Source organism: Macrobrachium nipponense, chromosome 1, assembly GCF_015104395.2.
Source record: "Macrobrachium nipponense isolate FS-2020 chromosome 1, ASM1510439v2, whole genome shotgun sequence".
Classification (NCBI taxonomy): domain Eukaryota; kingdom Metazoa; phylum Arthropoda; class Malacostraca; order Decapoda; family Palaemonidae; genus Macrobrachium; species Macrobrachium nipponense.
Genome location: NC_087200.1, coordinates 148,089,033 through 148,111,609, shown reverse-complemented (window position 1 = coordinate 148,111,609; position 22,577 = coordinate 148,089,033). Strand labels below are relative to the sequence as shown.

The 22,577-nt window shown below is 37.1% G+C and overlaps 2 protein-coding genes across 12 annotated transcripts in view; one reads left to right on the top strand and one right to left on the bottom strand.

Moving 5' to 3' along the window:
- LOC135219738 (UDP-glycosyltransferase UGT5-like) overlaps nucleotides 1–3,843 on the bottom strand; it is a 32,378-nt gene extending 28,535 nt beyond the window's left edge. For 2 of the 5 annotated variants that reach the window (XM_064256751.1, XM_064256755.1), the window contains exon 1: nucleotides 3,701–3,843. In XM_064256751.1, the coding sequence (XP_064112821.1) occupies nucleotides 3,701–3,745 (45 nt within the window). In that variant the 5' untranslated portion in view covers nucleotides 3,746–3,843. Of the gene's footprint in view, nucleotides 1–3,303; nucleotides 3,427–3,585; nucleotides 3,663–3,700 lie in introns of those variants that run through there. The other 3 variants (XM_064256754.1, XM_064256752.1, XM_064256753.1) reach the window with 3 other exon arrangements.
- A 4,072-nt stretch (nucleotides 3,844–7,915) lies between these two features.
- The window catches only part of LOC135219737 (UDP-glycosyltransferase UGT5-like), a 49,448-nt gene continuing 34,786 nt past the window's right edge, over nucleotides 7,916–22,577 (top strand). For 2 of the 7 annotated variants that reach the window (XM_064256744.1, XM_064256746.1), the window contains exons 1-2: nucleotides 7,920–8,061; nucleotides 8,537–8,832. In XM_064256744.1, the coding sequence (XP_064112814.1) occupies nucleotides 8,682–8,832 (151 nt within the window). In that variant the 5' untranslated portion in view covers nucleotides 7,920–8,061; nucleotides 8,537–8,681. Of the gene's footprint in view, nucleotides 8,062–8,536; nucleotides 8,833–22,577 lie in introns of those variants that run through there. The other 5 variants (XM_064256750.1, XM_064256743.1, XM_064256748.1 and 2 more) reach the window with 4 other exon arrangements.

Here is a 22,577-nt window from a genome sequence, read left to right as displayed (position 1 = left end):
GACGAAACACGGACACACAATGACTTTAGAGACTTCCCAAGCTCACACGAGTGGTGACAACGTAAACAACTTAGGATCTACTGCGCCAGAGGTTAGATCTTCACACGGGCGATGATGTCACGGGTCGCCATTGCAAGGGCGAGATATCGTCGAGGGATAAATTCTGGGACAAATCAGGAGTCTACAATACTTCTATGAGGCGAGATATCGTCGAGGGATAAATTCTGGGACAAATCAGGAGTCTACAATACTTCTATGAGGCGGGTGCAGGATGCACCTGCATGGAGTCACGGAATATCTCAAGTCGGCAACAAGGTGGCGGTTACAATTCCTTCATCGGAAGACGTCGAATCTACAGTTCAGCAATGAGGGTGTTAGGATACACCTACAGGGGTCGCAGACCCTTAATAATGGCTCATGCAGAGTCGTTTCGAGATGGTTCATGCGCTCAGCTGGGATCTACAATTCATCGACAAAGGTGTTCATGAAACACTCACATGGAGACCACTAGGCAGTTAAAGTTCCGCCTATACTGGAGACGGTTACAGCTCCACAGCTAGAGGATAACGATGGGGATAAAGTCATTTTCGATGAACGCTACACAGTTCACGTGATTGCCGTTATGGTAGCTATAATGATGGTCCCAATATGCATTGTAGGAGCCATCAAACTTCTATACAGCCGACGGAGTAGGAAAACCCCAGCAACAGAAGTAGCTCTAAATCATGTGGCAGATTAAAAAACATTATGAGCTGGTATTTACCAGTAGCCAATGTAGTGTGCGACAGGGGTGCACATATATAGGTCGCCGAGTTATCTTAAGGCACTGGTAGAGTGAAAAGAAAGATATATATATTAAAATAGTGGGGTTGATAACCTTAGCTCTTGCCAGTTAAGAGACAAGATTCCTCGGAGATGCTGAGATAAAAAACAAATAGAAAACAAGCCGTATGTATAAACTAGGTTGTGGATGCATTTCAGAGACATGAGATAACCACGGGAAAGGTTACAAATTAGCGTGAGTTCATTTGTATGCTAAGTAGCATGCATGTATCTGTACGTCTGTTAATGGGCGTACATACGCACGTACGTGAGTCACAAAAAATGACATATAATCTCGAGTATGTGAATTAACGGGGCAATTAGACGACAAACCGTCATAGTGGACACAAGTGATTTTGGCGTAGATAAGGCGCTCGGAGGTCCGTCAGAAAAGGTAAAAGTGAATGACATTGAGTTCAGTTCCAGAGAAAGGGGAGTGCGATGTGACACGCATTTTATTGACGAATTTTAACATTTCATTGGTTGATAATTATCTTCTCATTTTCAGATGGATTCGAAGTCACCATATAGAAAAATGGGATTTCTCTAGACTTGTATTGACTTCTGATAAACTATGAATTCTTGGACATTAAGAGAAAAAGAGGGGTACTTACTTAAATATGATTTTGGGAAGAATATGATAGCTTAACATACTTCTTTTACGATATTTCTTAATTCATTTATTCCATTTTCATGTTACCTATTTTGGGAAATAAAAAGTATATTTTTGTAATAGCGGGAGTCTGAATATACCTAGAGTTTTATATTTGATTTTCAGCTAGCTTCAAGCGGTGACACTTAAGGGAATGATGGAAGGTAGGTTACGGTTCCCAGTCAGGAGCTCTCTCCAATTATTGAAACGGGCGTCATTATGACCTCATAAGATATATATATATATATATATATATATATATATATATATATATATATATTACACACATATATGTATATATATATGTATATATGTGTATGTAAAATATGTATATAGTATATATACTATATATATATATATATATATATATAGTATACTATATCATATATATATATATATTGTATATAGATGTTATATATATATGTATGTATATATATATAGTATATATAATATATATATATATAGATTATAATATCTGGGTATATATCGTATATTATTATTATAATATTATATATTTAAATTATATATATTATATTGTATTATATTATATATATTAATATATATTTATTATAGAAAATTTATAGTTTAAGAGAATATATATTAATAATAATATATATATAAATATATATATGTAATATAGTATGATATAATAAATGATTATATATATATATATTATAGAAAGATATATAAATAGATAGATATAGAGATGTATAAATAAATTATATGATATATATAGGGAGAAATATATGATATATAGAATATATATATATATATGATATATTAAGATATATGACAGATATATATGTATATATATATTTTGTATATATATACGTATGTATAGAGATGATGAGATAGATATATATATACTAGAATGTATATATATATATATAGATATGAGGTATAGATATGTATATATATATATAGATATATATTGATATATATATAGATATAATATATATATAGATATATATATATATATATATATATGAATAGTATATATAGTATATAATATAGTATATATATATATATAATATATATATATAGTATATATAGTATATATATAGATAATAATATATATATATATAGATATAGTATATATATATATATATATATTATATATATATATAGTTATGGACCACCATGGGCTCCATTCAGGTTCAACAACAAAAAAATCAATAAAATTAACAATGAATCAGAAAAGACTGGCATGAGTAGACAACAACAGAGAAAGGACTTCAACAAAAAAGCAAAATTACCTTAAAAGTACTTTATTAACCTAAATTATTCGCGCGCACACACAATATATATATATATATATATATATATATATATATATATATATATATACATATATATATATATATACACACACACACAAGTGGGTCAGGTTTAGTCCAAAATTAATTACATTACCAAAATAAACTAAATAGCAAACGATTCAATAACAGATGCAGCAAAAATAAAAGTTACTTGAATTAACATCATCAACATAAGAAACAGTAAATATTTCAATCTAACTTAACAACACTTTAGTTAACAAATCTCTAGCTACACCAAAACCAAAACAAATCAAGACAGCATAAACAAATGCATCAACAGCATCCAATAATATAATGGTGCAACAACCTTCATAAATTGCACACAACATGGAAACCCTTAAGCAGCATAAATGCACACAACATGGAAATGCTTAAGCAGCATAAATGCACACATGGAAATACTTGAACAGCATAAATACCGATAGCTAATAAATAGCGTAACAATATAACAAATTAAGCAGCACGAATACCAAATTATTTGTACAAAATAACAAGGTAACAATACATTACCTGGAGAATTACATTTAACATAACCTCGCGCGTTACAAAAACAACACGACAATCTACACAGATGTCAAGACCACGAAGGGTCCAAGAGGACGAACACCATTGAACTGCTGCACGATCATTGAAACCCCCCCCCCCCCCCCCCCCCCCCCCCCCCCCCCCCCCCCCCCCCCCCCCCCCCTCCCCCCCCCCCCCCCCCCCCCCCCCCCCCCCCCCCCCCCCCCCCCCCCCCCCCCCCCCAACGACGGACAATAGGAACATCTCCAAACACACACAGATGATCACCAGAGTCAAGTCAACAACAAGTCTGCTGTCAAACAAGAACATCGTTCCTCCGACGGACAACGTTCAGCCATCAAAACCATCCTCGAATTACAGAGGGCCACAGGTTGCGAAATACCTTCAGTTCCAAAGTTCTCCAAGCTGCTATGCTGTCAAGATCCATAATCGCTGCTCTCCCAAACCTGACTAAAGTTAATAAAAATGTAAGAAGTAAAAGTCACCTCTTACATAGAGAAAAACAACCACTACTGGCTAAGGAGGTCACCTTCAACAAGGGAACAATGAGAGAGCGATTGTTCCAGACAAACACAAGCACTGAATCTTATGTAATATATATTAATAATAATATATATATATATATAGATATATATATATATATATATATCTATATATATATATATATATATATATATATATATATATATATATATACATATATATAAGCGAATACCACAGGAAAATGATAGTTAGAAATCCAAGCGCTTTCATCTTTACTAAGACATTGTCAAGGAACGAATGAAATACAATTAAGAGAGAAAGTTATCAGGTAAACAACAGATCAAAAATACCAGATGGTTAATTGTCAAAAGGGTAAAAGTTAAGAAGATAATCCAGGATTATCGGATATCACACGGTCACAAACCAAAACATAGATTTAACCCTAACAGAAACTACAAATTACTGTACAGTTCAAACATGTAAAAACTGAATATATTAATTTTGTTGCTTATATTTATCTACAACTTTTTTCATTATAAAGCCATCAAGTTTAAATAAACCACGACTTAAATTTAGAGCATTTCCATTACTTGACTTGATGAAACAGGATTCATGGATATTCCTTTTAACTGTGTCATTACATGGGATTAAGGCTCTTGCTTGACTCCAGTTAATAGGATGATCTAAATCTCTCATATGTACGAATAATGTATTCGATATTTGCCCAGTTCTCACAGAATATTGGTGCTGTTTAAGACGTTGTGAAAGACATTTACCGGTCTGTCCGTAATAGACTATCACACTTTTTGCAAGGAATTTCATATATGCAGCCTGGAAGATCTTTAGGAGAATTTTTTATTACTAAACTCTTGACATTAATATTACTGAAAACAACATTTATGTTAAAAAGCTTTAAAATTCTAGGAATATCTAAAAACCTTTCATCATAGTAATTTTAAAATGATATGCTTACTAAATTCAAGTTTGCCATTAGTTAAATAAAATGTTTTTCTAGTTCTTTTACATGCCACATCTACAAAAGTCCTTGGGTATTTAAGTTTCAATGCAATATCATAAATAGTTTTAATCTCAGAGTCAATAAACTGCGGGCTACAGACACGTAAAGCCCTTAGGAACATCCCAGAAAAAAACAGAGAATTTAACATTTTAATGGTGATTGGAGTAGTAATGAACAAAAGAGGCAATGTTAGTTGATTTCCGAAAGACTGAAAAGGTGAAATTTCTATCATTTCTATGGACAGTTACATCCAGAAAATTCAAATTACAATTTCTTTCTTCCTCTACAGTAAATTTTATAAAAGGGACTAAATTATTGAGATTATTAAGGAGTTCCTGGAGATTTTCGTGAACTGGCCAAATACAAAAAATATCATCCACATACCTAAACCATATAAGTTTTTGGGGCAAAATTCTTGGTAAGAGTTTTGTCTCAAAAAAGTCCATGTAAATATTGCTAAGGACAGGAGATAAGGGATTACCCATAGCCATGCCAAACTTTTGTGCAAAAAATTCCCAATTAAAACAAAATTTACTATCTTTGATACATAACCTTATGAGGCTGATGAGGTTTGCTACAGTTAAGGGAATATCATGACGTTCTAATTCATCCTCCAAATATTCAAGTAAATCATCTACAGGCACTTTTGTAAATAAAGAGACAACATCAAAACTAACCATATTAAAATCAAAATTCAAATATAAACTATTCAATTTGTTTAAAAAACCAACACTGTTTTTGACATTCGTGTTAGAAATGTTTCCTACCAAAGGTGTAAGAATTTTTACAAGCCATTTAGATAAATCATAAGGTTATCACAGTGTTGAATCCCACAATACGCAATGGGATAAATAATCAGCAACTACATTGTTTTTGCCACTAATGTGCTGTACTCTTAGGTTATACTATTGCAAGCACAAAGACTACCTGGTCAGTCCCTCGAGCTCTACAACATCTTAAAAATCTAAAACATTACATATGCCAAGTGATAAATTTCAGAATTCAAACTTTCCTTCGCACTAAGAAGGAATAAAACTCTTGGAGAAAGACGAAGATTGTCATAAAGTCGTAAGAGAGGTGAGAAAATCAATTAATAAGCTTGTTGCCTTGGCAACATACAAAAGTCTTACCATTCCCAAGGCTAATAAAGTTGTAGGGTTGCATTTTGTTAGAATCCACAATTATATCAGAATACTGAAAATGCAACACACAAGGGTAAAATATGGGGTTGGATTTGCATAATATCATAATACCACGTTACGTCCAAATAATATAAGGAGAAACAACAAGACTAATATGTACTATGAAAACATCATCACATATCCAAATGAATCAGTCGAATGGCAGGCTCTCTTTCTCACCTTGTTTAAAGTTAAAAGGCCAGTCTCTAGCTGTGCGGAAGTGTATTCCTTGAGGACATTAAAAACAAAACAGACAAACTCAACAAGTTCCAAATTAATCTTCTAGGCCGAAAGGGATTCATCTAAGAGAAATTAAAGAGCTAAAAGAGGAGATAGTTTATCACCTATAATGAAGTGCAGAACAAAGAAAGGAACTAAATGGATGGAAACTAGGTAATGTGCTCCCAGTTTACAAAAAGGTCCAAGAGAAGAGCTAGGAAATTATAGACCAATCTGCCTAACGTTGGTCGTTTGTAAGATTTTTGTGTCCATAATTGCAGATCAAATTTTGGATCACATTGATAGAAACAACTAATTAAACAGCCAACACGGTTTCAGACAAAACAGATCATGCCTATCAAACCTCTTTGAGTTTTTACACAACATGCTTGGTATTTACATCAGTAGTAGAGCAATAGATATACTCTACTTAGATTTCCAAAAGGCCTTTGACAAAGTCCCACACAAGAAACTGATGACAAAAGTTAGAGCTTTAGGAATTATAGGAGAAACAGCAGACTGGGTCGAAGACTGGCTAACTTATAGAAAACAGAGTCGTAATAAATGATGAAGAATCAGAATGGGCAGGTGTAACAAGCAGAGTTCCTAAGGGTTCTGTCCTTGGCTCTCTCTTGTTAGTGATTTACATTAATGACATTGAAGTCGGCTTAACTAGCAGGATAACCAAATTTGCATATGACACCAAACTAGGTGTAAATGCAGCAGACCCAGATGCAGTGGAAAGTTAAAGAAATGTTTTAAAGAAAATAGGAGGGTGCTCAAAAAGATGCCAAATGCCTATTAACTTGGATAAGTGTAGTGTTACAAATACGAACAAACAACTCCCATACCAACTACATGCTGCTTAAGAATGACATAAATAGTGTAGAACAAGAAGAGGACCTTGGAGTCATTATTACCAAGGACTTAAAATCCACACATCAGTGTATAAAAGCTGAAAAGAAGGCACAGAAACTAGTGGGATACATCAAGAGACAGTTCAAATACAGAAACAAGGAAATGGTGCTGCAGCTTTATAAATCAATAGTTAGACCTCATCTTGAATATGTAGTACAGTTTTGGTCACACTAAGAAAGGACATAGACTAGACGAAGTATATGCAAGAGCCACAATGTTCATTCAATCCATCAGGCAAATAGGTTACCAATGACGATTAAGAGCCTGAACATGTAGGACTTGGAAACACGACGATTGTGTGGACAACTAATAGAGACATTCAAAATACCGAAAGGCATAACAAAAGTAGACAGTAACCTCTTCACATTAAACGAAAACCAGACAAGAAATAATGGATGGTAACTAAAACTGAAGAGATTCAACACATCCCATTGTGAGAACTTCTTTACATACAAGATATGGGACATGTGGAATAAACTGCCACCAGAAGTTGTAAACAGCAACAATATGGAAGAGTTTAAAAGAAAGCTAGACAAAATTATTAGGACTCTGTAAATGAACAGTAAAACCTGCTCCTAGAGATAAGTGAGCACACGAATTCTCCTCGGATGGACTAACAAGCTTTTGAGACATCCTAATCTTTGAAACTCCATGTAACTGTAAAGACTGGTGGTTTGTATATTGTTTAGGAATAAATAAGAATTCTGTTACTGCTCTGTTTATTGTCATGACCGTGGAAATCACTGATGAAATTAATCACCTTCACCACACGGTTGAATCGCCATTGTCAGTGTGACATTCGACAAAAACGATAAAAACGTTGAATAAGAATGCATTTTTAATTCCGATGCACATTTCTGACTTGGCTCTCAGTTGATTGCTGCCAGTAAACCAGACAACCACTTACTAACGAAGCTAGTCAAGGTAAGTATCCTCTTTAATTGCTAGTTTTCACATATATTCCCTCTCCTATCGGCAAGAAATAATTCTTTATTGCTTAAAGGATGGTTTTAAGTAAGCCCTGAAGAGCCATTGCCTAGCACATAACTTAAAATTATATAATGCACTATGCATTCATGTTTATCATTTCTGTCCGCGTTAGTAACGAACTCGACCGTTAACACTCACAATATCTTAGAATAGAACCAGCACAGCAGTAAAGTGTATCCGAATATATTTATGCAACAGTTAATATGGTGTAATTTTTACCACACCTTATCTCATACAAAAATATGAATGCATACATTATACATATATACATGAAAAATTAATTCATAATTCATTCCGCTGGTATATCGGATCTCATGGCGAACCACTGCTACTCACTCACATCAGTCAACTAGATTCATTTGCAAATTCAAATTAGTAAACCTCAACCTCAACCTCCCACTTACATCAGGTTATGGAGTCAGAGGGAGGAAGGCGAGGGCTCTGAATGCGTTACTTTTCCACTAGGATAAATTACTTTTGGGATGAAGTTTCTAACACCAATCCCATGGCTCCACACAACAAAGGACTATGCACCAAAAGGCGTCTGAAATTCAATGAGGGTCAACCATCAAAGTTCTCACCTGGCCCAGTGTTGCTCAGCTACAGCAACTGAGAGACGAGAAGTGCAACAAAAGAACGAGACTTCAAACAAAAGAACGACAGACTTCATTGAAGATGAACTTGAAGAAATAAAAGCAAACACAGGTATTAACAAAGTTGATTCAGGATTCGGCTCAGAAAACTAGGGACGTAATGATCAACATTGATGAAATCCATAACAAAATTTACTATGTTGATAAAGATGTAAAGATTATGACAAATATGGACTAAACTTACGCAGAATCACTCAGGACGAAACAATGCTTTTGATCAAATCTATAAACGAAGAGAGCACAGCAGCAAATGAAAAGAATTAAATTATGAGTAAAATTATGGCACCAGTTGAACAGGTTAAAAACAAAACAAAAGATGGAAACTTATTTGTAATATTTCCAGAGAGGAAAAACTTAGAAAATGCAAAAACATAGATTTAAGGAATCAATAACATGTCAGTAAATGAGAACGGTAAACTTAAACCCAAAATAAAAGTACTACATATTGTGACAAAGTGCCAAGTATCTAGTTACTACACTTACCAATCATTAAATGAATACCTCACAACAGCCAGACACCTGAACCTTCATCACAGGTAAAATACGACTGAATACTCTAAAGGCAACAGTGATCCCTTAAACAACTTACCAGCATTGCAGAAAATCAAACTAAGTTCAATAAAACAGGTGTGAGGCAATCTTATACGTGATTAAATTAATTAAAGGGTATCACTCCAATAACAACTTTAAAAGTCTAAGTATTTCCCTGATTTCAGAAGTCTAAGTACTTCCCTGGTTCTATCTCACTTTAAGTAAATTGAAGGAAAACAGCTCAATTACCACTCTATGTTTCTACCTAAACATAATCTAATCATACTGGTGAAAAACAAAACACTTACAAAAATTTTAAATACAAAAATTTATTATCAAACTCAAAATTTATAAGTGAAATTCACAATATCAAGGAAATCTACTGTTACTCGAAAACAAAGCAAAGTTTAATTAATTCTTGAATTAATTAAGTAAAATTCAAACAAAATTAATCTATCACAAAATTCAAGAAAATTGATTAATTCAATCAAAATTTAAAGGTGTTAGGTAATAATTAAAATTTGGAAATTAATTCACAAGTGCTAAACAACACTAACGCTTGAAAAGAATTCTAAGTATATGCAAATTAATTCACAAGTGTTAAATTCAATTAAATGTGCAACGATTAATTATTGAAAACAATTAAGTTAATTAAATTGTGAATGCAAATGAAAACACATCACAGAAAAATAATGAAAATACCAAAATTGTAAAATGTACTAATCATACAGAATATAAAAATAAAAACACACACTTCAATAACAAAATGGACAAATGCACAAAAAATCACTTCAAAAAGAAAAATGGATAAATGCACAAAAAATCACTTCAAATGAAACAAACACAAAACACAAAAATTTGCCATGTGTAAAACTTTAAATTTTCACCAAATCACTAACTATTAGTTGCAACTAATAAACTTTCAATAACATTACCTTGGTACCAATTCTTTCTTTCTGCTGCAGCTAGCTCCAAAAATTTCACCAATTCACAATATTTCACAAAAGAAAAGGCGTCGTTACACACTTGTACAATGTTTGTTCAGATTCCAAAAAAGCACTAAACAATACTAATAACTCTAAGAAATACAAAATCTAAAATTCACGAGTGACCACTCAGTAACTATTAAATCTTTATGTTACTGTAATATCAAGTATGTCGAGGGAGAGAGAGAAAGAGGAGAGATCTAAACGCAATGATGTTCTAAGTCTGAATAAATCTTTCTTTTCACACGGAAGCTGAACAGTGGATTTCACAAAAAACGTTTTGGGGCTTGCGAAAGATGGTGCAATCTTTCTAGAAGCTTCTAATATGACATAACTTTACAGAAAAATCGTGAAATCTTCATGTAGCTTCTCGACGAAGAAGTACGCGTCTGAAACTAGTCATGTACATTGTATGCTCTCTACATGTTCCAAACAGAACTCGAGAGTGCGCAAGATTGACATGTTATGAAAACAAAACGGAGACTTCGAGGTCTCTTATCTGAGGTGTTGACATATTATGGAAACAATTTCTAGCTTGGAACGGACAAAGTTAACCCTTAAATGCCGAAGGGGTATAATAAAAATTGTCTCCCGTATGCCGAGGGGGTCTCGGAGTGAGCGCCGAAGCGGAAATATATTTTTTTCAAAAAATCACAGCATGCTTAGTTTTCAAGATTAAGAGTTCATTTTTTACTCCTTTTTTTTGTCATTGCCTGAAGTTTAGTATGCAACCATCAGAAATGAAAAAAAATGTCATTATCATATATAATTAATGCAATATATGATAGCACGAAAACAAAATTTCATATATAATTGTATTCAAATAGCGCTGTGAGCAAAACAGTTAAAGCTAACGAGGTAATTTGTCTTTCGTTGTATTGTACACTAAATTGCGATCATTTTGGTATATAACTCATTGTAAGACGATCAAAGCAACATTGAGAAAATATTATCACAAAATGATGCATGAATTCGTAACGCGCAGACGTACAAAATTTTTTTTTCTCCAAAATTCACCATAAATCTAAATATTGTTCTAGAGACTTCCAATTTGTTTCAAAATGAAGATAAATGATTGAATATTACTATACTGTAAGAGTTTTAACTTACAATTGCAGTTTTTGACCATTTCGGACGAGTTAAAGTTGACCAAATGTCGATTTTTTTTAATATGATATTGTTATAATACAATAAAGTTTGTTCATACTTACCTGGCAGATATATATATAGTTGTATTCTCCAAAGTCCAACAGAATTTCAAAACTTACGACACACGCAGTGGTCGGCCAGGTGGTTAGTACCCATTCCCGCCGCTGGGAGGCGGGTATCAGGAACCATTCCCGTTTTCTATTCAGATTTTCTAGTGCCACTGTCTCCTGAGGGGAGGTGGGTGGGCACTTTGTTATATATATCTGCCAGGTAAGTATGAACAAACTTTATTGTATTATAACAATATCATTTTGTTCATGAGACTTACCTGTCAGATATATATATATAGCTGAATCCCACCTCTGGAGGTGGGAAGAGACAGAATAGGATTTAGGAAACAAATTACATGTAGATGATTGACACCTTGGTTCCTTATCTGTTAGCATATCTGACTTCGTGATTACTGTCACCCAAGTCTGCTTATGCTTTACTAGAGTCTCCATCAAGGTAGTGACCTGTATAGCTGTAGTGAGTTCTAGATGATCTGTCAACAGGGGCGTGACCACAATGTGACTAGACCATATTGAACATACTATGAGGGCCACGAGCACAACCACCTGACCAAGCCTAACTAAGTTATGATAGCATAACTTAGCTAAAGACTGGGAAGTCCGCCTCTGGAGGCCGACCCAACCACCACAAAATAAAAAACACTTTCTAACCATTTTCTAAAGGATAGGATGAGTGTTACACTCTACCCGCAAAATAGTATCTGCGGAAACGTAGGGCCCTAGCGAACAGCAGTTTTCATATGTCGTTTTCATATCTTATAGGTAGTGTGAAGCGAAAGAGTTGCTTCGCCCAAAAGGTGGCACCCAGAAAGGCACTGAGTGCCAAATTGTTATGAAATGCCACTGAGGTTGCAATCGCCCTCACCTCATGAGCATTTACTTCCAAATTTTTAAAAATCACTGCCCTGACAGTTTGTAAGAGCGTGCTTAACAGTATCTTTTAAGAAGAACGCTAGTGCATTCTTCGACCTTGGCAAGTCTGGCCTATTCCCCGAACAGCACAGATTGTCCGAAGGACCTCGACTTTCCTTCATTCTATCCAAATAGAATTTGAGATCCCTGACAGGGCACAGGACTCTCTATCTGGCTCTTGTCCAAGAATTTTTGCCATACCTTTGCTTTCAAAGCTCCTGGGCCAAGGGTTAGACTGGCTCTCATTCTTGGCTAAAAACATAGGGCTTAAGGTACATACCGCATTATGTCCTTTTGTCCTTTAAAGCCTAAATGTTTGCGGATTGCTTGAACTTCGCTAACTCTCTTCGCCTTTGCCAGAGCGGTTAGGAAAAGTTTAGTATATCTTAGTTTTATCAGACCACGGAGCTGATTAACAGCTCGCTTAGGGCTGGCCCGAAAGGGTTAGATCTTTGTACGTGGCTAGGAACCAATTGGTCACCTAGCAACGGGACCTACAGCTTATTGTGGGTTCCGAACCACACTATATCGAGAAATGAATTTATATCCGTAGAAATAAATTCCTCTGATTACATGTTGGCCGAGCCGGAATTCGAACTTCGGACCACCAGATTGGCAGCTGAACGCGAAAACCATTCATCCAGCAAGGAACTTAGGAAAAAGGCCTTTCTGGTCACATCCCTCAACGTCACAGAGTGGAGAGGCTCGAAGGGACTGGAAATCAGGAACTTCAACCCTCGTCCAAGTTCCAGGAAGGCAGCTTTGGCTGAGCCACCCAAGAGGTTTTTTTAAAAAAACCTTAAAAGTTTGAGAAGGTTCTTGTTGTTTGCTAGATCCAAACCTCTATGTCTAAAAACCGCTGACAACTGACTCCTATCCCTTGATAGTTGGGACTGCTAGCTTTCCTCTTTCTAGGTGTCTGACACTTAATCGTCCCTAGTGTTGCTCCGCAGCGAAGTTCTGGTACACTCAAACCGAGTCTAAACTGAGTTCGTAATAGACCCGGCCGCTCCAACCGCTGCCGACTGACTGTGTTCGGCATCGAAGCAAGGTGTACAAAAATGCGAGCAAGTCACGTGACCTTCGCCTTGAAGGGCTATGCCGAAAGACTATATAAACGCATATATGTTTGTCACCGATGGCGGACGGCGAGGTGACGATTCTGTAGGGCATGTGCCCAACAGGAGAAAGTCTATGCGTTATAGAAATCGATGCACCTGATGGCAAGATATCCACATAGAAGTTGAATCTCAGCTCAGGAGAAACAACACTATGCGGCGAAGAAGAAGAAGGAGGACAGAGAAACAACCTACTTCTTCACAGCCGAATTGAGAGAAAGATTCTTCAGAATCTGCAACCTTGCTTATCAATGACTGAAAACGTTAAACGCTATTTCATTACTTCCGATGAGAAGACAAGGTCTATGAAAGCGGGGCGTTTTTCAGAAACGAAAAAACTTCGGGAAGAACTGCCTGCCGAACTGTTTCTCATGGGCTGAACCTTTGGAAGCAGAGCTGCCAAGCCGGGGAACAGGCGTTGTCTTTCTACACATCTGATAAATCATGGTGTGGAACAATTGCACATCTACGAATACGAGATATTTATAAAAATAAGCTCAGATGTCTGGAGAAAAAACATTACTGATTATCGTAGTGCTATGCAACGGTAGACTAGTACAGAATTCTGTTACAGTGCGGTAAACAGAATAGAAAAGTTTAAGAGGTATCTCTGAAAAAATTCTCGCAAAGCGAAGGCGATGTACATTCATGCATGCGAGAATCTCCATAAATCCGAGACCTAAGTCCGTGATTGTTGGGCAGAGATGCGGTTAGTCAGTCGATCATGCAGGAGAGAGAGACGTAACTGACCGCGCAACACAGAGAGCCAGCTGGTACTGAGCTGCTACACAGTGACAGCAGTCTTATACAATGTTAGCCATCTTGCACTCTTCTGCCTGAGTTGCCAGCTATTCCATTCTACGAAGGAATACGTTTGGTAGAACTAACGAGCAGAAAGAAACGTTCAAGCAAATAAATTTAAGCGAAATGGATTTCGGTAAATACGGAACCTGAGTTGGTGTTGTCGTAACAATACCTTAATTATCTAAAAGCGAAACTGGAAACTCCTGGAAGGTTGCAGGGAGCTCTGATTACAGTTCAATTAGAATACTAGTCCTCTCGGTCACCATCCGTAGAGCTAACTACGGTATGCGTATACACCTTGAACAATACAACTGCTTAACAGAATCATGTCGTGAAGGAAATATACGTAGTAAATTGTATGTACTTGAACAAAGACCTCCATCCTACATTCTTTTCTCGACGAGGAAGAGAGTAGGAATTGGAGATCGACTGCCTTCGTTCTCTCATCAATAGAATGAAGGAGAATTCTTTCCCGAAGGAAAGCAGCAATAATGGACCGAAGAGGACAGTTCAAGCTTCTTATGTTATTGGACAGAAGACTTCAGGGCATTGTCTATGAGTCTGCCTTGTCTGAAGAGCCTCAGCGAGGTAGTGACCTATGACTGAGAGCTTTCCTGGATCTTGTCAATGGGGGCTTATGCGAGAGAATGTTATTAGGATTTTTGTCAATGGGGACTAGCCCACTTACCTGACAAAGATTTTACATCTTGTCAATGGGGGCTTACCCACTTATATGACAGAATGTTCAGGATCTTATCAATGGGGGCCAACCCACTTACATGACAGAAACTAATCCAGGAATTCGAGCATAAGGTGGTGTTCTCGAATTCCAGGGAAAAAATATCGGGGATCCTCGCTAGTTTACCTTGGACCGAGGTTTCGCTTAAGTGTTAAGAGAAATAAAAAACTCAAACACTGCAAGTGCTAGAAATTCCACAGAATCTTAGGCACTCGGCGAAAACACCCTCCGAATCAGTCAGACGATCAGCAGTTGGTGGTCCTCTCGATTCCCGCAGAATTCGAGGAAGGGGCAGGATTCCTGCTCCATGAATGGGCTTACATCAGGTAGGACCCCAAGGTCCCCCCCTCGGCAGCGCAGTCCTGAACGCAGAAGAGGCGTTTCTTGCCACCGAAACCTGCTTTTGCTTTACTAGATTCTCCAGCAAGTGACCTGTATAGCTGGTGAGTTCTAGATGATCTGTCAACGGGAGCGTGACCACAATGTGACTAGACCATGCTGAGGCAAAAGATGAAATTCTGTCGGACTTCGGAGAATAGAGCTATATATATATCTGACAGGTAAGTCTCATGAACAAAATTTATCTTATATGCAAATATTTCAAAAATGAGAAAAGCTACAACCTTCAATTATTTTTCGTTGCATTCTACATAAAATTTCATATATAAAACTCTATGAAACGCCTAATATGATGAAATGGAGCAAATATTCCGAGAATGCGACGCACGCATTTCGGAGATTTGCAGGGGAGAATCCGCGCGTGGAGGGAAGGACAGTTTTTTTAAATTCACCATAAGTCTAAATATTGTGCTAGAGACTTCGAATTTGTTTCAAAATGAAGATAAATGACTCAATATTACTAGAATGTAAGATTTTTAGCTTTCAATTGCGTTTTTCGACCATTTCGGTAGGGTCAAATTTGACCGAACGTGGTTTTTTTTTCTATTTATCGTGATTTATATGCAAATACTTCAAAAATGAGAAGAGCTACAACCTTCAATTATTTTTTCGTTGTATTCTACATGAAATTGCGCACATTTTCATATATAAAACTTTATGTAACGGCTACTTTAAAATGGTGCAAACATTACGACAATCGCACGTATGATTTTTTCGAAAGTTACCGCGCGGACGTAAGGAAATTTTTTTTTTTTTTTAGAAATTCACCATAAATCGAAATATTGTGCTAGAGACTTCCAATTTGGTGCAAAATGAAGGTAAATGATTGAATATTACTAGAATATAAGAGTTTTAACTTACAATTGCGTTTTTCGACCATTTCGGTAGAGTCAAAGTTGACCGAAGGTTGAAATTTTGGCACTTATCGTTATTTATATGACAATATTTCAAAACTGATAAATCTACAACCATGGGTTGCTTTTAGTTGTATTGTGCATGAAATTGCGTACATTTCCATATATAAAACTTTATGTAACGACTAATTTAAAATGGTGCAAACATTACAACAATCGCACATATGATTTTTTCGGAAGAGTTACAGCGCGGACGTAAGGAAAACGTTTTTTTCATAAATTCACCATAAATCTAAATATTGTGCTAGAGACTTCCAATTTGTTGCAAAATGAAGGCAAATGATTAAATATTACTAAAATATAATAAGAGTTTTAGCTTACCATTGCGTTTTTCGACCATTTCGGTAGAGTCAAAGTTGACCAAAGGCTGAAATTTTGGCACTTATCGTTATTTACATAATAAAAATATTTCAAAACTGATAAAAGCTACAATCATAAGTATTTTTTTGTTGTATTCTACATGAAATTACGCACATTTTCATATATAATACTCCATGTAGCGGCTAATTTAAAAGGGTGCAACAATTATGTAAAAGTGACGAAATAATTTCTGAGATGTCACTGATACTTTTTAGTGTTATAAGAAAGAAATTCGCGCTTGCGAGCCTGCGTAACGATTGTAAACAAAACAACACCTTGATCCGTGAGCTCCCAGCAACCCCCAAGGCGCATGATTCAAAAGTTTTCGGCTGGTAGGCCTGTAAGTATTTTTCTCCAAATTAAAAAAAAAACTTTTCTATGTTGACGTAAAATACGTCCAATCGGCACCCGACAGACAATTTATCTCGACGTAAATTACGTCCAATCGGCGTTAAAGGGTTAATCTCTCCCTTTTCACATTCTACTTTTTATACTTTTAAATTATTTCATACGAAATCTGAACATACATTTTTAGACATCCTATAACTCAAAGCTAAATAAGGAATCTGAAAATGTTGCCAAACTCTTATATATAACATTTCATAGTCAAAGAGAAGATATAATAGGTTATGAAAGTAGCAGCATATAATATACCTCCCCCTAGGAGATTGGTTATTCGGTGTTGAATCCCACAATTCGCAATGGGATAAATGATCAGCAACTACATTGTTTTTGCCACTAATGTGCTGTACTCTTAAGTTATACTATTGCAAGCACAAAGACTACCTGGTCAGTCTTTGATTATGATTTTTCATTTGCTGGATAAATGATAGGGGATTGTGATCAGACAACACTAAAATTTCTTCATTCCTAGGTCTGTTCACATACACTTCAAACCTTTTAAAAGCTGTGATTAAAGCTTAAGTTTCCTTCTAGATTGTCGAGTATACTTTCTGATGTTTTCTCAGTTTTAAAGGCATGAAGCACACAGGATGGTATTATTTTCATCTTCTTGAAGTAGAACAGCTCCAATGCCACAGTCAAAGCATCAACTTGTATAACAAATTTCTTGTTGAAGTCTGGAGCTTGAAGTACTGGTCTTGAAGTTGAAATGGCTTTTACCTTCCCAAAGGATTCTTGACACTCTGGAGTCCAAACAAACTTAGCTTTGGGACTAGTTAAGTCTGTCAAGGGAGCTACTACAGATGAGAAATTTGGGCAGAAACGACAATAGAATCCAGCCAAGCCTAAAAATCTCTGTAGCTGTTTCCTGGTAGTAGGTGGGGTAGCAATACGGATACCATCTACATTAGCATTTACTGGAGCAAGAAGGCCTCTCCCAACTTCAAACCCAACATACTACACAGTTGCCTTTCTAAACTCACTCTTCTCTAGGTTGACTTAGTCCTGCTTTTTGTAGTTTCTTGAAAACTTTCCTCAGAATCTTCATATATTCTTCCCATGTTGTAGAGTAAATCACTATGTCATCCAGGTGTACACCTGCTCCTTCTATAGATCCTAGCAGTTAATCCATCCCTCGTTGGAATGTTGCAGGTGCATTCATCAGACCAAGTGGCAGAACAGTATAAAAGGAGTAATAAAAGCTGACAGCAACTTCGCATTCTCAACTAAGGGAATTTGATAATATCCTTTCAACAAGTCTATCTTGGAAACAAACTTGGCTTGCCCAATATTATCAAGTAACTGATCTATAAGAGGCAAAGGATAATTGTCAGCCACACTGTTGGAATTCAGTTTCCTATAATCAGTACACATCCTAAATGACCCATCTGGTTTCTTCACTAACACACATGGAGAACCGAAGTGACTTGAACTGGGTTCTGCTAATCCATGTTGCAGCAAATACTCAACTTCTTTCTTCAAAACATCTCGATGATAAGGTGATAAGCGATAAGTTCTTTGCTTGAATGGTTTTCCATCTTCTTGAATCTTGATCTCATGCTTGGTCAAATCAGTATGCCTAGGTACATCTGCAAAAATTTCTAGGAAACTTCTAATTACTTCACTTAAGTATTCACCTTGTTCAACACTCAGATGTTTCATCTTATCCTCCAAATTTTCCAAAATTGAAGAACTAATCATCTTGCTTTCAGCTCCCAATTCGTAGCCATCATCGTCTTCTGTAGATGAAGTTGTTTGTGTTATTGACACAGTTTCAGTTTTAGTTTCTGAGAAATAAGGTTTCAAGAGGTTCACATGTATCTTCCTTTGTCATCTTCTTCTTTCTGGTGTTTCAATCACATAAGTTCTATCACTTAACTTCTGAATTATCTTGTAAGACCTTGAAATTTATTAGTGAGGGGAAATCTCTTGACAGGTAAGAATTTAAACCTTTTCCTTAAGTTCTTCACATACTCTCCTTGGGTTTCCTCTTGATTTTCTTCCCATTCTTCTGCAAGAATCTTCAACGGTCCTCTCACTTCCCTACCAAAAATCATCTCATTAGGTGAACATCCCATACTTTCTTGATAAGCACTACTACCTTCAAACAATATTAAATGGTAAACCAACATCCTGTTCTCTTCCTGACTCAGAACAATACTTTGTCAGCATACTTTTCAATGTCTGGTGGAGCCTTTCCAAGGTACCTTGAGTTTCTGGATGATATGCAGTGGATAACTGTTTTTCATTCCTAACAAATTCATCACATCCTGGAATAACTTTGAAGTAAAGTTTGTTTCTCTATCACTTAGTACTATTTCTGGTATACTAAACTTTGAGAAAAACTCCACAAGTTTTTCAGCAACTATCTTGGCAGATATGTTTTTAACAGGGATTGCCTCTGGATATCTTGTCAGAGGACACATTAATGTTAACAAATACTCATTTCCCTTCTTTGTCTTCGGCAGCGGTCCAACCATGTCTATAACCACTTTGCTACAAAGTTCTCCTCTAACTTGTAGAGATCCTGAGTTATATCAGGAAAGCCCCACCTGCCGGAGATTCCACCAAGACTCTTGATGACCTCTCCCCAGTTTCTTCAGAGGAGGAAAATGACACAGAACAAGACTCAGCTCAACTGATTGCTTACAAGGTTCTGCTTTGTTTTCTCCTGAAAAGTTATCCTGGTTTTTTCACACCAGCTACTCCTTCATTTCCCGCCTGGGAGTCACAGCTTCCTCCCAAGGGGACTTCTCTAGCCTCATCGACTCCTCACGTCGCTCAGCCTTCGCCTCAGCCAGAGCTTTCTTCTCTTCAGCAGAGTTAGACCCGTCAAGAATTTGTTCAATGTGTTTGTGTTCCGCTTCCTAGATTGGACAGTGAGCGCTCTTGCTAAGAAGATCGAGAATGCCTCAGAATTAGCAGATTCTTTCTGCAGACCTGATGGCGCTCTCTTGTGCAGACAAGGCTGTTTGTGACAGTTCAGTGGAACTAGAGTCTCTCTTCGCCTTCAGGCTCCTGAAGAAGAGGAACCTTTGGTGTTCTTTTGTTTTGTGAGGGGTTACGCCCTCTCAGAGGTCAGCCTTGCTTTTTGCACTTCTGGACCCCTCCCATCTCTTCCCATAGGACATGGAAGAGCAGATTGCTTCAGATCTGCAAAAGAGGTCCACCCAGGATCTTCTGACAGTCTTCACATCCCAAGTCTTCTTCATCGGCGCCCTTTCCTCTGAAGTTCGTCTCTCCCCTGCAGCAGCACCCCTTTAGGGAGAAAAGACCCCAGTCTCAACATAAATCTTGCTCTAACCTATACTTCCAATTGAAGTCCCTCAAGAAGCACTTTGCCTCCAAACCCCAACCTAAGAAGTGAGCCAGAACTCGTTTGTGCCCCAGTGGCAACCAAGCTTCTCACATTCTGGGAGAAGTGGGCTCAAAGAGGAGCAGAGCCATGGATCATCAGGGTATTGAAGGAGAGCTACTACATTCTGTTTTCTGAGACCCCTCCTTTAGTTTCCTCTCCCATCGCATTGATGGCATACTCAAGAGATGAAGTGTCCTTCCTCCTCCTGAAGGCCATAGAAGAAGTAGCAGACATCCTCTCTTAGGGATTTTTACAATCCTGTGTTTGTAGCTCCCAAGACATCAGGGGGCTGGAGGCCGGTCCTGGATGTAAGCGCCCTCAATCACTTTGTAGAAAAGACCAAGTTCAAAATGGAAACAAGCCAGTCAGTCATGGCTTCCATTCATCCGAGTGATTGGATGATCACTAGATATGCAGGACATGTATTTTCACTTCTCCATTCATCCAGTGTCCAGGAAGTACCTCAAGTTTGTCTTCCAAGTCTTCCAGTTTCGGTCCCTCTGCTTTGTCATCTCCACAACACAACAAGTATTCTCCTCTCACCAAATGCTTCACCTAGTAGGCTTAACACCAGCCTTTATTTGGACAATTGGCTTTTTCGCTCTTGGTTGAAAGAACAGTACACAAAGAACCTTCAGACAATGCTTCAACTCTCCCAAGATTTGGGAGTCCCTCTAAATCCAAGAAATCCAAGCTGGTTCCATCTCAGGAGATCCTTTATTTGGGAATGATTCTCAACTCTCGGACTTCTCAGGCTTTTCCATCCTCCAAGAAAGTTGCAAATTGTATTCAGTAAGTCGACAAGTTTCTCTCTCGTATCGTGCTTAGCCTTGCAGTGGATGAGTCTTCTAGGAATGCTGTCTTCAATCGAGACCTTCCTTCCGTTGGGCAGGCTGCATGTGGAGTCCCCAGTTCTTCCTAAAAACCAACAGGGACAAGAAGACTCAACCAGACTCAATGGTCTTTCCTATCACTCAGGAAATAAAGTCTAATCTCATGTGGTGGTTTCCAGAGGCAAGATTTTCAGGGGAGATTCCCTCTTCCTCCCAACCCTGACCTGGAGTTTTACTCTGATACCTTGGATCTAGGCGGGGGAGGCCTCCTAGGCATTCCATCTAGGCCTATGTCACTTTTCCTCTTTTATGTGCAACAAGATAGTGGTTGTGCATGCCGACAACACCACTGCCCTATCGTACATCAAGAAACAGGGGCACACACACTTTTCCCTTTGTCAGACTGCTGTATACTACCCACAATGTCAGAGAATAGTTACAGTTAAGGGTATGATATATAAGTAGTGGAATACTTATAGTATTATATGTCTAGCTACCTAGGATGACTGCAGAAACCAGCACGAAAGTTTTAGTAGTAGTTATTATATAAACAATGTCCTTTGTCAGTCTTAAACAGTCACAGTAAGTTCTTTTGTCTTAGTAGGATAATGTAGAATAGCATTGTATGCATGCATGCCTGATAGTCTGGACTGGACAGTAACAGTAGTTAATACCATAGTTAGTGGTCTCAGAAAGCGTCGTTTCTAGTTGGCACCTTGTCGGTCGTCTCTGTGATCTTCTTGGAAATCTCTCTTAGTAGAGGCATTAAGTCTTCTTAGTTTCTATTATAGGAAAGATGATAGAATACGACAAATATTACCATACTGCACCCTTCCACCCTTTGTAAAAGAAATCCCCCTTACAATTCTATACAACCTCCACCCTTAGTAAAACAAAAAAACAGCATCCACATTTTAGACATTAGTTGAAATTACAAATCCATCTTAACAATACAATGATAACAATATCCTATTTCGAATATTAACGGTGTAATTAGCATACAGTACATTATCATAACAATTTTCAGTTGCAAATGTACACCCAGATATCCTTTTATTTACCTAAACCTTACACCTAGCGAACCTATCTACAGCCCAGGATGCAGTGTTACCATACGCAAACACCACAGGCGGGTGGACAGATGGAAAAAAACAAAGTATAGTAGGTTCCACACTCTCCTGAATAGATGGAGAAGACAACTAGTTGAAGAATCAATGGGTG